This window comes from Purpureocillium lilacinum, assembly GCF_023168085.1.
Source record: "Purpureocillium lilacinum CBS 284.36 DNA, scaffold_2, whole genome shotgun sequence".
Lineage (NCBI taxonomy): Eukaryota > Fungi > Ascomycota > Sordariomycetes > Hypocreales > Ophiocordycipitaceae > Purpureocillium > Purpureocillium lilacinum.
Window position 1 is genome coordinate 1,152,064 of NW_027072112.1, and position 13,315 is coordinate 1,165,378.

Genomic DNA, 13,315 nt, shown 5'->3' on the forward strand with positions numbered 1-13,315 from the left:
TACGACAAGATGCCAGTTCTGACTGCTGCAAGCCTTCCGGGGCCACGATTCATGCAAATGATCGTCAGCGTGCTCGAAATGAACATGTGCAGTAGTCTCTCAATGCAATTGACGAGTGTGTGGGCTGTATTGGGCTGAAATTTGGCAAAACCAGGAAGGCGAGGCCCGTCCCATGAAGCGTACCAGGTCATCATGTGCCGAGTGCTGGTGTATTCTACGCGAGAGGCGTACGATTTCAAGGAAAACCCACGCAGGATAAAGCTCAATCAAGGTGAATGTAAGATCTTCATCGGTGGGGAGATCGCGAAGTCGTGCCCTGGCCAAAACGATATTGAGACTGGGAACATGAATGTCTTGTTGAGCCCAGGGCAAATAGGCTCCGAGGCTATGCTGAAAGGGCGTGAAGCTTGCCCCAACTACGCTTCAGCGAGGGCTGCTGTTAGTATTCCACGCTCATCGCAGCGTGAACCCCTCCGTCGTCCCCTCAAACGCGCTCACCCCCCCAAACATCCTCCTCGCATCCCCATAGTACCTAATCCTATACCTCCCGGGCTCCAAGTCCGTCCCGCCCGTCTCCCACGTCGCATCCACCTCGCTGTACCCCAGCACGAGGCTCGTCCTCCGCCACGAGTACAGCAGGAACCAATCCGCGTCGTCCAGCACGCGCGTCCACCGCCCCGGAAACACCTCCCTCTCCAGCGCAAGGTACGTCTCCTCGAGGCGGAGGTTGTTGCGCGGGTTGGCGCCCTGGAACGTCGCGCGGACGACATCCCCGCGTTTGTACGCCGGGCGCGGCTGGCGGATGACGTGTCCGAATGGCCGTGACGAGGGGGTGCGGTCGTAAAAGACACCGGGGAAGAGCGAGATTGAAGAGTTGGTGTGGTTCGGGGCCTTGGGGCGGCGCGTCATGGCCATGGGGTTGGCCTTGCTCGTGAGGTAGTGCATGTTGCTCGTCGTGAGGTTTATAAACGCCGGGAGCTGGTTGGGCCCAAACATGGTGGACGAGCCCTCATATCGCTGCGCCGTGTACTCCTCCGGCGTCGTGACGTAGTGCGCGTACGTATTCGCCGGGCCGACGACCAGCGGGATGGGCGATTCCGTGGCCATCAACCGTCTCGCCTCCTGCGCGATCGCCGCCTTCCAGCGACGCCCCGCCATTGTCGTAATCTCGCTCGGGCTCACAGCAATAAACATCTGTCCGATGCGCAGCATCTGCATGTCCACGAGGTTCGGTTCCCATGCGTACGGGAACGTGACGCCGCCCGCATCCAGGAGGACTGGCTTCGCGCCGTGACACCTTCTCTGTTCGGCAGACGGGGACTTGAGGATCTTGAATAGCGCGCTCCAAAGGCTTCTCAGGGGGTGGTTGAGCCAGGCGCGGGGCCCCATCGAGGGAGCCGTGGTCGTGCCCTGAACGAAGCCGCCGAGCCCGTCGCCGTCGGTGGTGCCGGCGGCGGTGGAGTACCCGAGGCCGGCCGCACACGTAGAGGCCTCGGTGCCGTTGGGGAGATGGAACTTCCAGTAGGTCATGTCCTGGAAAAAGTGGAAAGCCTTGATGCTTCCCGTGATCGGCGTGGTGGAATGGTCCATGGCGTCCTAATGACCAGGTCAATAACACGCCCAGCAATGACGTAGAGGAGGCGCCTCACATAGACCTCCCTTGCCCCGTCAAACTGCCGTCGCCCAATCTCATAGCAACTCTTGACACCGTTATCCAGTGCCCGGAACTCAGGGCCCCGGCCCTTACACGCATCGGTTCGTCCGCTGGGGCAGGAGCTCATGTCAAAACTGCACATCACACCCGAGCCATCCTCACACCAGGCTCCGAGAGTGTTTGGCGACACGTCTCCTGCATTAGCCTGGCTGAAGCCGGCAACGAAGTCGTCTGCTGCTGAATCGTCCGCCTCCATGGCTTTCTCGAACATCCAGGCGGCGACCCCCTTGTTGTCGCCAGCTACATGGGTGTTATTGTTATAGAGTGACGTGCCGTGAACGGCAAACCACGTAAAGATGCCGATTGCACGGTCGTCAGAGCTGCGCTGGAGACGGAGCACCGTCATGGTAGTGTCAACGGACGAGGGGTACCGTGCGCGCTCATCTTCCGGGTTGTGCAAGTAAGCGTGGAGTGACCGATTGATGGAGGCATTTCGTATCTCGGTCGTCCCCACGTCAAGATATCCCTGCCACGTATCAGCGCTGCAACCCTTGTGGCATTCTGGCCGGTTTGTAAGAGGCGATCGGGAGATGATTCACCTCCTGAAGGCTGTCATGAGCTCGCTTAATCGACAACGCGGCGCCATCCACAATGGCCTGGTAACTCTGGCGATCAAACCCCAGAGTCGGCGTCTGAAGCAAAAAGTAATTGAACCAGGCACCGGGACCGGCATGAGAATGCGTCGCCGTCAAGGCCACATTGTTGTGGTTATACACGGAGTACTCGTCTCCAAACGACGCCAGGGCCTCGAACAAGCCATATCGCACGGCCGTATCACCAGCCAGATCATCGAGAACGAGGTAGACCACCCGATCCTGCGGGTTCTCGATATCGGCAACGACAAAGGCGCGGCTGTACAGCCTCTGGCGGAGCCCCGTCCCACCCTGCTCGAACTTGCCGTACCCAGCGAGCGCAATCTCAACGATGGGACCCGTAATGTCAGCCTTGCCGACGCCGACGAGGTATCTATCCCCACGGGGGGCAACTCTCTCGAAGAATCTCGGCTCGTTCCTGCATGTGGCGGTTGCGGATGTTTGCCCTGTGGTGGTGGTGGTGGTGCACGTCTGGCCGTGTGCTCCCGCGATGGCGAGGCTCGCTAGGAGGTTAGCCACGTGCAGCCAACATGCCACAGAGCCAAGCATGTTGGAGTGCTCGCTCAACCGGTTCCGTCAAAGGCGAGTTGCTGTTAGCGTTGTTCTCGAAGAAGAACGCGCCCCGCTACCCGATCAGTTACGAGTTTTAACAGCCGTGCACTGCCTCCGGTGTCACCTCCAAGACAAGAATTGACAGGAGCGGCAACAATGAGGTGCTTCGTCGCCTCATTGAGTAGATAGGGAGAGGGCCTGGAACCGTGTCGAGATGGCACGTCGTTACAGTTTGCTCCATCAGGTACGTTCAGTGCCGAGGCTGGAGGCTTTTGGGGGCGCAGCCCAGCGCGTCGGAGTGCATCGTTTGCCCGTGACGGCGGCGATCAACCCTGCTTTTTTGTGCGATGTGGGCTGAGCTCAATGACCGGACCCAAGTCGCACTCGTACGGCCACCTGGGCTAGACCGAATCTGGGGGCCTCGCTTGCATGGCCTGGCGCGCGCCGGAAGGATCCCGCTTCGTCTGGGATGAAAGCGAGCGCGGCTCGCGGTCTGCGGCATGTCGGTTAACCGGAGACCAATGGGCAGGCAACGGATTGCTTAGCGTCATGTGTGTTCATCGCAAGTCGTCGCCATGTTTCGAACCCAGTTTTCTGGTTCGGGATGTTGCCCGACCGGGGCAGCTGTCGCGTCCATCACGATCTAGGAAGCAGCATTCAGCGGACGGCTAGCTCAGGCACAGCTCGCGCCCGCCAGAGGGTGCCAGGCTCTCAATTGTGCATACGCCACGACGAGCTATGGAACATGGGCTCCAGTTGAGCAAACCCAACCCCCCATGCTTGTCGTGACAGTTTGCCACGGCAGTCGTGGGGGGGTTGCATGGGGCTGGGGGAACGTGGAGACGGGATTCGTGCGGGGAAGCGGACCGGCTCCAGATCTGTCTTCAAAGCGGCCAACCTTTCGTCGTTGAAACGACGAAAATGCAGTCAAGTTTCGTAACACAAGAGGGGGAGCTCACTGGCTCCATGTGAAATATTGTAACATCCCCCTTGAGATTCATGAGCACTGAAGTTTGCCAGCCCCAGACGCCTCAATGTTGACAGCAGGGGACGAGATCAACGCCACCAATTGTAACGGAGGTACTTTGTTTGTCTTCGTGTTTGTGTTTGCGCGTCTCATGGACGTGACGCTCGCGCCACCAATACGAGGCGTGAAAGCAGGGCGCCCGGCCTGACGCATGAGAACGGGTCTGAGATTGACTTCCGGGGAGCATTGCTCGTGCTGTGCATTGTTCGGCTTGACCGAAACCTGTAGACCGTACCGTTCACGACTCCGGAGCACCTTGTACATCATCACAGTCGGAACATCATCTGTGATAGATACTTGTATAGTCGTATTTGACATTGATGAGCATCTTCTATGAGGCTGAACTGTAGTGAAGTCGACCTGGTATACGGATGCCGGTCCTTTTAGTGGTCTGCTAAATAGGCTGTCTTCCAGAGCGGGAACGGTGAGATGTCCCCTCGCACGTCAATGTACATACTCAAAACACACTTTCGCGCTACGTTCTAGCCATGCGCTGGTTGCGACGCCGCGACTTGGTCCTCCTGCGGCTGCTGAGGATGCGCTTGCGCTGAATGATGCGGACGAACCAGGCGTAAATCATTTCGCGCATGAGGATGAGTATCGTGGCGACGGCCGTCGGAACGGCAACGGCCCAGCTTTGGTTCACACGTTAGCGATCTGCAACACAAAGCACCGGAGACAGACTCGTCGAAGAGAGGACACTCACAAGTACCAGATGCCGTTCTGAATCTCGGGAAATTGATCCTCGGCAAAATTCTGGCCAAAGAAGCCAGTGATGAACGTCAAGGGCAGGAAGATGATGGTGACGGTGGTGAGCTGCTTCATCGACTCGTTCTGGGTGGCCGTGATGGTGTTGAAGATGAGGTTGATGAGGTTCTCGCTCGACTGCTTGAGCTGCTGCATGGCCTCGGTGATGATGACGCAGTGGTCGAGGACGTCGCCGAGGTAGGTGTGCGTCATGGGGGTGACGATGACACCCGAAGCAGGGTCCTCAAGGACGCGGGCCGCCTGCTCCTGCGTGAGCGGAGTGCGGTGGTCGCGCAGGACGTTGACGAGATTGTCGATGGGGCTGAGGAAGCGCAGCATCTTGTTGATCTCGGCGATGCAAATGTACAGCGAGCGGCACTGCTTGATGGAGGGGGCGGTCAACACGTCGAGCTCGAGGTCACCGAGCATGTCCGTATATACAGCCGTCAGGGGCAGGGCGAGGTCAATGACAGCATCGATGATGGCCTGGACAAGCAGCGAGGCGTCGCACGACTCGCGCAGGATGGTGCCCGGGTTGCTGAGGCGGGTGACGATGGGGCGCTCCACGTCGCTGGCCGAGATCTCAAAGAAGGAAATGACGGTGTTGTCGTTTGTCAGGAAGATGGACACCTGCTCGGCGGCGACGGCCATGTTGTAGGGCGCGAGCGACGAGTTCTTCTCCATGAAGTCGGTGCGCGCCTCGTTGCCCGACGCGTGGTACTGGTGCAGGGAGCGCAGCATGGCCGTCTCCTCGAGGGTGGTGCCGTCGGAGAGGACGGGGCCCCCCTTGGCGCTGTTGAGGTGCTTCTCGAGGTCGGCGCGGAGCTTCTTGTCGCTAGGGCCCCAGAAGCGCAGCCAGCTGGGTATCCAGCGTGTGAAGATGCTGCCCCCTTGCGAGCCCGACGAGGAGCTCGACGAGGAGTCGTCGTTGTCCACCACATGAACCAGCTTCTGCAGCGTCATGATGATGAAGGCATGGTTGGGATACCAGTCGGCCTTTGTGCGGTTGCGTATGTTCATGATATCCTCGATCGCGAGCTTGTGCAAGCCCTTGTTGGTGCCCACGGCCTGGATCACGTCCCAGCTCAGGCCGTTGACGTTGATCCATCGGCACTTGGCCCACGGCTCCTTGGGCTCCGAGACGAAGCGCACGAAGCCGTCGTTGTCAAAGTGGCGCTTGAGCACGCGGTCACGGGAAAAGTCGACGACGGTGATTTCGCACGGGGCGCTCAGGGCGGGCATGGAGGCGTGGCCACCGTCGGGCAGCTGTGGGTCGAAGCCGGGCTCCGAGCCGGGCTGCCAGCCCGGGCGGGAGCCGTAGGGCGCCGGGTCGAAGTCATCGTGGTCGTCGAGCGTGGTGAGCGTCGCGGCGCGGGTGCTGCGACGACGGAGGACCGAGGGGGACGGCGGGCCGTGGGCGTCGTAGCTGGACGACGCGACGGGCCGAAGCGCGTCGAGGCCAGAGCTGGTTGTGTCGGTGTCGGAGCGGTGGCGCTTGCTGGCGGCGGTGTCGCCCGCGCGCGAGGGGAGCAGGGTCGAGGATCGAGTGTCGAGGGAGAGGTCGTAGTGCACGCGGTGCGGCTCCGAGCTGCTGAGCGGCCGCGGCGGCAGGGCGGCAGTGGATGAAGCTGTCGCGAAGTCGACGCCTCGACTGCCGGGCTGCAGTGGTGGAGTCGCTATTGCTGCTGCTGCTCCAGCGGGCACAGGCGGTGCCGAGAGGACGGCGGCTACCCGCGCTGGGCTGCTTGGCGGCGCGTCACCCACAGGCGCTGGAGCCGCTGCAGCCGCTGACGCTGTCGCTTCTTCCGCTGCCGCCACTGCTGCTCGTCCGCCATGTCCACGAGCATGCTCGCCCGTCTCGTCGTCCTTGTCCGCGGCCATTGCGGTTCGTGCTAGCAGAGCATGCTGAGGGAGACGACTGCGAAAGGTTGCTTTGAGGATGAAGTAGCGTCGCGTTTCATGTTTGCTGCCATGAGATTAATCGATTGACGGCGTCGCTAGCGTGCGCCAGTGCATGACGCAGGTGGCCCGCGCTGCAGCTCGCCCTGCTGCTCGCGGCAGAGACGTCACAGTGCTCTCATTTGCCGCTCGGTCAACAAGTCGGGAGTGAACCACACGGTAGGCGATCTATTGAAGCAACAGGTTGTCATCATCGCCAAAGTGTTGCAAATTTAGAAAACTATGTATATATGTATCAACTAGGCGCGTTCTGTTGACATGTGGCACGTCGACGTCATCTACGCTTCAACACGACGCCGCTGTAGTCACAAGTAGAACGCCCAACCAAGTAAACCAAGTCCAACGATGATCGATACCTTGGTGTGTAAGGACCGTCAATGCCGGATTCAGACGTCTTCCTCTTCGCTCCGCGAGTGGGTTGTTTGTCTTCAATGATTCCTGGTGTCTTATACTGACGCATGTGCACGTACGTCGCCACCCAACGGCTCCGCTAACAACAGCCCGCGTCGATGCACGTCATGCCAATCGCTGGAGCACCAGAACTCGACGGAACAAAGCCTATACTCTGGACTCAGTAAGGTCTCCACTGCATATGTCAGCCCGATAACTGCCCTCGGGGACCGACCTGCGTGCGATTCATGTTAAACTGGCGACAGCTCGTGGTTGTCGAACCGACCAGACCGCAAACGCCGCGGCCAAAGGGTTTGAGACTCTGTGCCATTACAATGCCTTAACAAGCTACGGCCAGAGGCACTTCTCCATACCATACTTCGTACGATAGCTTCGACTAAGCAAGAATAGCTTCTCACCTTGTTCATACCATGTATACAATGTGCGTCCAATCGTATTGCAAAGACAGACCCAAGTGCCAGCACAGCTTTCATGCAGTTCTGGCGTGATACCTTGTGCCAAGACCAAGACCTGCATTGCCAGCTACATGGCAGAACTCAAGTGGCTCCAGTAGTCACGCTGACCACATTTCCGCGTAAAACGACCTTGTGGCGACTGCGCACCTTCTCCACGTCTTTGACACGAGACACGCTATATCAGAGGTGCCCGTTGCTGGCAATAAAACGCCGGAAAGTTTCGTCCAGGCAGCTTCATGCGTGGCCGCGACGATTGCCCTCGGTATATGAGAGCCCCAGATCCGGTTTAGAGCTACCCTTTGTCATGTTCAAACCGCCCCCCGCGTTTTGTGAACTCGGCCCTTTGCAGTGCACGATGAAGGCGCTTGCTCTAGCTCTGAGTCTTTTCCCCGCCGTCTTTGCGGCCAGTCAGCCCTGCTCTGGCTCTTGGACGAGCCCCTGGTGCATCTGCCTCGATCATAACCGATGCACCGCCCTCGGTGGCACCGTCTACAAGGGCATCCCAGGTGACTGGCCGTGCCCCTCCGACGGAGCAAGCATCCAGGGCTGTCAGATGGTCCACCGCTGCCCAGGCCGAGATACAAACACGGCATGCACGTGGCGAAAGGACTGTGCAGCTACGATTCTGCCAGGTAAGAAGCACTGACCGACGCTATCATGTAATGTGGCGATTTGGCTAACAGTTTGGCTGCGTAGATCCAATCTGCCCCGGAGGCAAAGACTTTGTCTGCTGCCAAAACAAGTGAGAGGCGTCCAAAAGCACGGGACGAGTCGCAGAGCATGTATGCAACACGATGGCCGCTGTCGCAAGTTGACTGCAATGCTGTTAAAATGAGTGCCATGCCGTCCAAGTTTGCTTTGACGCGCACGTTGATTCGCGATCCCCTAGCAAACCAACCCATACCCAGCCATTAGTCGTACTATTGCCCAACTTAATATCTGTGCGCTCAGCCCTGCAGCACCAACTGCCGCCAGTTGGGCGATCCATCCAACGTATCGGCGCACATCGCCGACAGCGCGAATTTGAAGACCGACCTCATCTCGCCGTCGCTCGGTGTCATCTGGGCGAACAGTCCGTCGCTCCTGACAAGGAGCCTGAGCACCCAGTAGCGTGTCGAGACGCTCCCACTCTTCAAGTTTGATCGTCAGTGGGGAAATGTCGGCTTGCAGACGCCAGGTCCAGGTTCGTATTTCGTCTGAACCCGTCCGTCAACTGTCAGTTGCGGCCCCACACCGGACGCCAGCCGCAACTCGGGCGCCCAACAAGACGGCTTCACTTGTCAAGTTCCCGTGTTGTGCCAGTTGCAAATTCCAAATGGTTTTTAAGTCAGCAATTTCTACCCGTCCCGCCAGGCCAGTCGGATCTGATGCCATCAACCTACAAGGCATTAAATAAATTGCCGTCCGAGCACAAACTCGCAACGATACACTTGAACGGTTTGTAGCCCCTTCGGAGCCCACGCTTCGTGGGAGCGCCGAGTCATGCACCCCGCATGAGACTTTTACGAGTAAGACGGCACTTGCAAACTGGGATGCCCCTGTGCCAAATCCAAGCCAGCAGCCAGAGCCTCCTTCTTCTTGCTTACCACCCCATCCCCCTGAACCCTGCCCGCCAGCAGATCGCAGAAACTCGGACCCGTAGTGGCAGTTGCAAGTCCCGACGACATTGGCCTCGCGAGTGCGCCCCCTGTCTCGCAAGCGTCAACGCATCAGGAACAGGAACTCCGGGTCGCGCCCGCCCGAGTCGGCGCTCCTGCAAAACGCTCGTGCGGACGAACTAACGCATCTTTAAGCTGCTTTGGGCCCCTGGATGCAGCCACTTAGCTTGGTGTGGCTTTCGCTGGCGAATCTGAGACTTGCCGATTTCTGGACGTGATCGTTGCAGCTGAGGCATCACGGACCGCCGACGTGCACGCCACAGCCAACGGTCCCCCCGGCTTCAACCCCTGCCACTTGAAGGAACTGCACCCTCGCCGTAATTTTCACGTCGAGTATCTGCGCATGTGAGCGGCCATGGAGGACGCTCGCTGCCTACCTCGTCCTGCCTCATGGGCAACATGGACTCGCTCTTTCGAGAACCCCTGGTTGCCGGGGCCTGGACGCGGCGCACGCCACGCCCTGTGCAGATGGATTTAATGACATGCGGTCCCCTTGCCGTCGGTTTAAGCTTTCCAGGACTTGATCGATGATTCTCCATTTGCGTGCTTGAGGTCGTTGAAGCCGACTTCCGCCCACCATGGCTGCTCTCACGGGGGACCAGATCGCGGTCCTCAACATCATCCAACAGGTGGGCTCCTCGCTCTCTCTTGTGGGGTGCATCTTCATCATCGGCACCTTCTGCTTTTGCGATGCGTTCCACAAGTCCATCAACCGGCTCGTCTTTTACGCCTCCTTCGGAAACCTTGCGTCCAGTGTGGCATTCATGATGGCGGGCTTGCACATTGACCAGCCCTTGAGTGCAGCGTGCCAGGCGCAAGCCTTTCTTCTGGATGTGTAAGTACTGACCAGGGGCCTGGCTTCGGAGGCGTAACTTTAAACATATCCCATGCATTCAGCCGCTGACAGAAAAGGCAGCTTTGTGGCCGCTGATGCGTTCTGGACGCTGGCCATGGCCGTCAACGTATACCTCACATTCTACTTTCGATTCGACGCGCACGCTCTACGACGGATCGAGGTTCCGTACCTATTTCTCTGCTACGGGATACCCTTTGTTCCCGGGTTCATCTTCCTGTTCATCAAGAACTCGGAGGGCCAGCATGTGTACGGTGCCGCTGGCATGTGGTGCTGGATTACGCCCCAGTGGGATCCGTTGCGCATTGCCACCTTCTACGGGCCGGTTTGGTATGCAGCTCTGCAAATCTCCTCTTGGCCATTACGGCTTGACTAAACATTATACGTGGCAGGGTCGTTATCGCAATCACAATGGCCATTTACCTCCGGTCCGGGACCACCATATACAGGAAGCACCAACAACTGCGCAAGTTTCAAGGCTCAACCTCTGGCGGCATGTCCTCATCGACTCGCGGCAACACCGTCACCAACATGAGAACCACGGAGGTCGTTGTCACATCCGAGGTGGTGACCAAGTCGGAGACAATGGAGTTGCACACGATCGGCGGTCAGTCAACCGCCCATGCGACAACTGCCACCCCGAATGGCATCGAAGCGGGCACATCACAGCCACAAACCTCTACGCAAACAGGGACCAACGCAACTTCGGTGACCGCCGGCGGTGCTCCTCGTCCCTCGAACCGAATCCACCAAGAAATCAATAACGCGGCGTGGCAGTACACAAAGTGTGCGCTCCTCTTCTTCGTCGTGATCCTCATCACCTGGCTGCCTTCGAGCGCGAACCGCGTGTACTCGCACATTCACCCACGTGAAACAAGCGTCACGCTGCAATTTATGAGCGCAACAGTGCTGCCATTGCAAGGCTTCTGGAACGCCGTCATCTACGCCGTTACATCATGGGCGGCATGCAGAAAGTTACTAGACAAGTGGAGAAACACGATCCTCAAAAAGCGAAATAGTACCGCTGCCGTCGGTGGGAGCGAAGGGCAGCGGTTAGGGGGGCCGGGCAAGCATCCGTGGACGCGGCAGGATGAGCCGCGCTCCCAACGGGGGTGGAGTGGGCGTCTGGGAACAGTGCTCAGCACCGGCAAAGAGGAGGACACGGAGAGTATGAGGGAGCTGGCCAAGACTGCACAGGGGTCTGATGACGGCCGGAGCGGCAGTTTAGCGCCTTCTCGCAGCGAAGTATAGTTATCCATATTAATCCCTCGTGTGTTCTTGACGACTGCGATTCGGGGGCGCTTTGCCGTTGCGAGTTGTGCCCTTGCAGGGATGTTGTAAATCACCTTCACGCTGTCGAGGCAAATCTGGCTCCTCTGGTGGAATCCGACATCTTTCAACGGCTGGTGCCTGAAATGTCGGCATCTGTTGAGGGATAGATCAAGGTTCAATTTGGTCAAGGCCGTCGTCTAACAGTTTCAGGCCATCATCATTCAGGCAGCTCGTGTGTCCTTCCCGAAACGGCTATTATCGACAGGGACGACTTTCTCGCTTTGTTGTTATGCCGTTGACTGGGAGGCTAACCCCCTGTTCTAACAGCATACAGGGTATTTGCACCTATATCCAGTCGGCTTGAAGCTGCCCGAACACTGCCGACGTGCAGCCCATGAGTGCCAGCTGATCTGGAGCCCAGCAGACAATCGGGCGCACCTGCATCATGCAGAACTCTGCTGTATTGCGCTGGGTCATCCGCTGTCTGTCGATGGCGTGGGCCCTTCCAGGGGCGAGATGGCGTTTGGAGCCAATCCCATACCAGATCGTCAAGGGTTATTTCGATCCTGGGGTGAATGATGGCTCATAAAAAGCAGGAGTGTTGGCCGGGCCTCTGTTGGTCACGATAGATGCGCCAATCTAGCGAGAGACATATAACTCGGCCCCAGAGGATGAAAGGATCCCAAACTAGACTTTATTGTGCCCTTCGCGAAGTCGTAGGAACCCATGGATTTTTGTGAGAGCCATACGGCCGTCAGAGGGGTCCGTATGCACCCGGTTACATGTTCTCCATGATCCATTCATCATTGGCCAGTGCCTTGGCCGATGAGCGCTTCGAAGGTTCCCATTGGAGCATCTTGCGCATCATGGCGAGGAACTTCACTCGACTTTGGTGTTCCCCTTCCAGGCTTGTCTCTCTGTCCTCAAGCGGAATGCTGTCCAAAAGTGGAATGTCTGCACGAAAATCTCCTGCAAGTCACGCAAGGCCTCGTCAGCCAGGATCAAAAGCTCTCACAGTCCAAACAAAAAGTGAGCACGTCTGAGCCTACCTTGATCTGCAAAGAACTTATGGCTCGACCTCCCCGAATCGAGAAGCGCCTGCGGAGGAAGTCCGAGCAGAGCGATTATCTCGGCAAGATGCGCTCGGCTGCGATACCTTTGGTGCTCAGGGTCGTGCCCCGTAAACAGGTGGCCACCCTCAAATAGATCCCAAATCTAAGAAAAGCAATGGGGACGCAGATCAGCACTAGATCTGCGAAGTTTGTGTCGAGCTGGTCCTTACCACACAGCCTGCGTTCCATATATCAACCTGATACGACCATGGTGCTTCTAGTATGACCTCGGGTGCTCTGTAAATGTCGGGCTGTATGTCCTCCAGATGCTCCGTGTCCCCGGAAACAGCCGACCCGAAATCACAAAGGACCGGTGCGCCCCAATCCTTTGGCATCCGCAGCTGGCGTGACAGATAGATGGCTCTGTCGCCGACTAATTTTCTCGGAGAGGGGTCGAGCTGCTCTTCCTCCTCGAAGGCGGTAAAGACCGAATCGTCCTGGATGCCGAACATAATATTGTCGGCTTTTATATCTACTCCGTCACATCTCAGCACCGTTCTGGGCGAGCTATCTCCACTCAGTTCAGTTCCCGAAGACGCACCTGTGTGGATTATTCTGCATTCCGTATGCAGAAAGTCCAAGGCCAAAAAGAGGCGGCGGAGGACGAACGCCAGGACCGGCACGGGTAGTCTCCTCACTGGGTTTCGGTGTAGGAAAGTCAGAGCGCTTTCCCATAGCGGAGCATGCACAAGGCATTGGTGGGATCCGTCTGGTCCAGCAACAGCAACAGAGCCCAGGAGTTCCCGGACGGTACCACGTCCGGGATGCTTTGCCGAACACCTGGAAATGCGCTTGTACATTGCGAGCTCATTGTCCAGCTGCGACCCCATAGACTTTGAGTTTACGAAAAGCTTCAGTGCCACATGCCGCCGGCCACTGCACCACCTGTAAGTAGAGCGTCTTCGCCAGGGGACACCGCAGCACATCTTACGCGAGATCCCGCGCCAACCAGACCGTCGAGC

At 58.2% G+C, this 13,315-nt stretch overlaps 3 protein-coding genes across 3 annotated transcripts; 1 reads left to right on the forward strand and 2 right to left on the reverse strand.

The window, feature by feature from the left end:
• Positions 1-453: 453 nt before the first annotated feature.
• On the reverse strand, positions 454-2,856 carry PLICBS_002167 (uncharacterized protein; the record flags this gene model as incomplete). Its single annotated transcript, XM_018321798.2, has 3 exons — positions 454-1,596; positions 1,650-2,180; positions 2,254-2,856. 3 exons carry the CDS (start codon positions 2,854-2,856, stop codon positions 454-456), a joined length of 2,277 nt encoding a protein of 758 aa, XP_018179278.1.
• A 1,505-nt stretch (positions 2,857-4,361) lies between these two features.
• Positions 4,362-6,514, reverse strand: PLICBS_002168 (uncharacterized protein; the record flags this gene model as incomplete). Its single annotated transcript, XM_018321799.2, has 2 exons — positions 4,362-4,521; positions 4,593-6,514. 2 exons carry the CDS (start codon positions 6,512-6,514, stop codon positions 4,362-4,364), a joined length of 2,082 nt encoding a protein of 693 aa, XP_018179279.2.
• Positions 6,515-9,694: 3,180 nt separating this feature from the next.
• Positions 9,695-11,220, forward strand: PLICBS_002169 (uncharacterized protein; the record flags this gene model as incomplete). The annotated part of the gene is made up of 3 exons (XM_018321800.2): positions 9,695-9,951; positions 10,033-10,299; positions 10,362-11,220. 3 exons carry the CDS (start codon positions 9,695-9,697, stop codon positions 11,218-11,220), a joined length of 1,383 nt encoding a protein of 460 aa, XP_018179280.1.
• Positions 11,221-13,315: the final 2,095 nt, after the last annotated feature.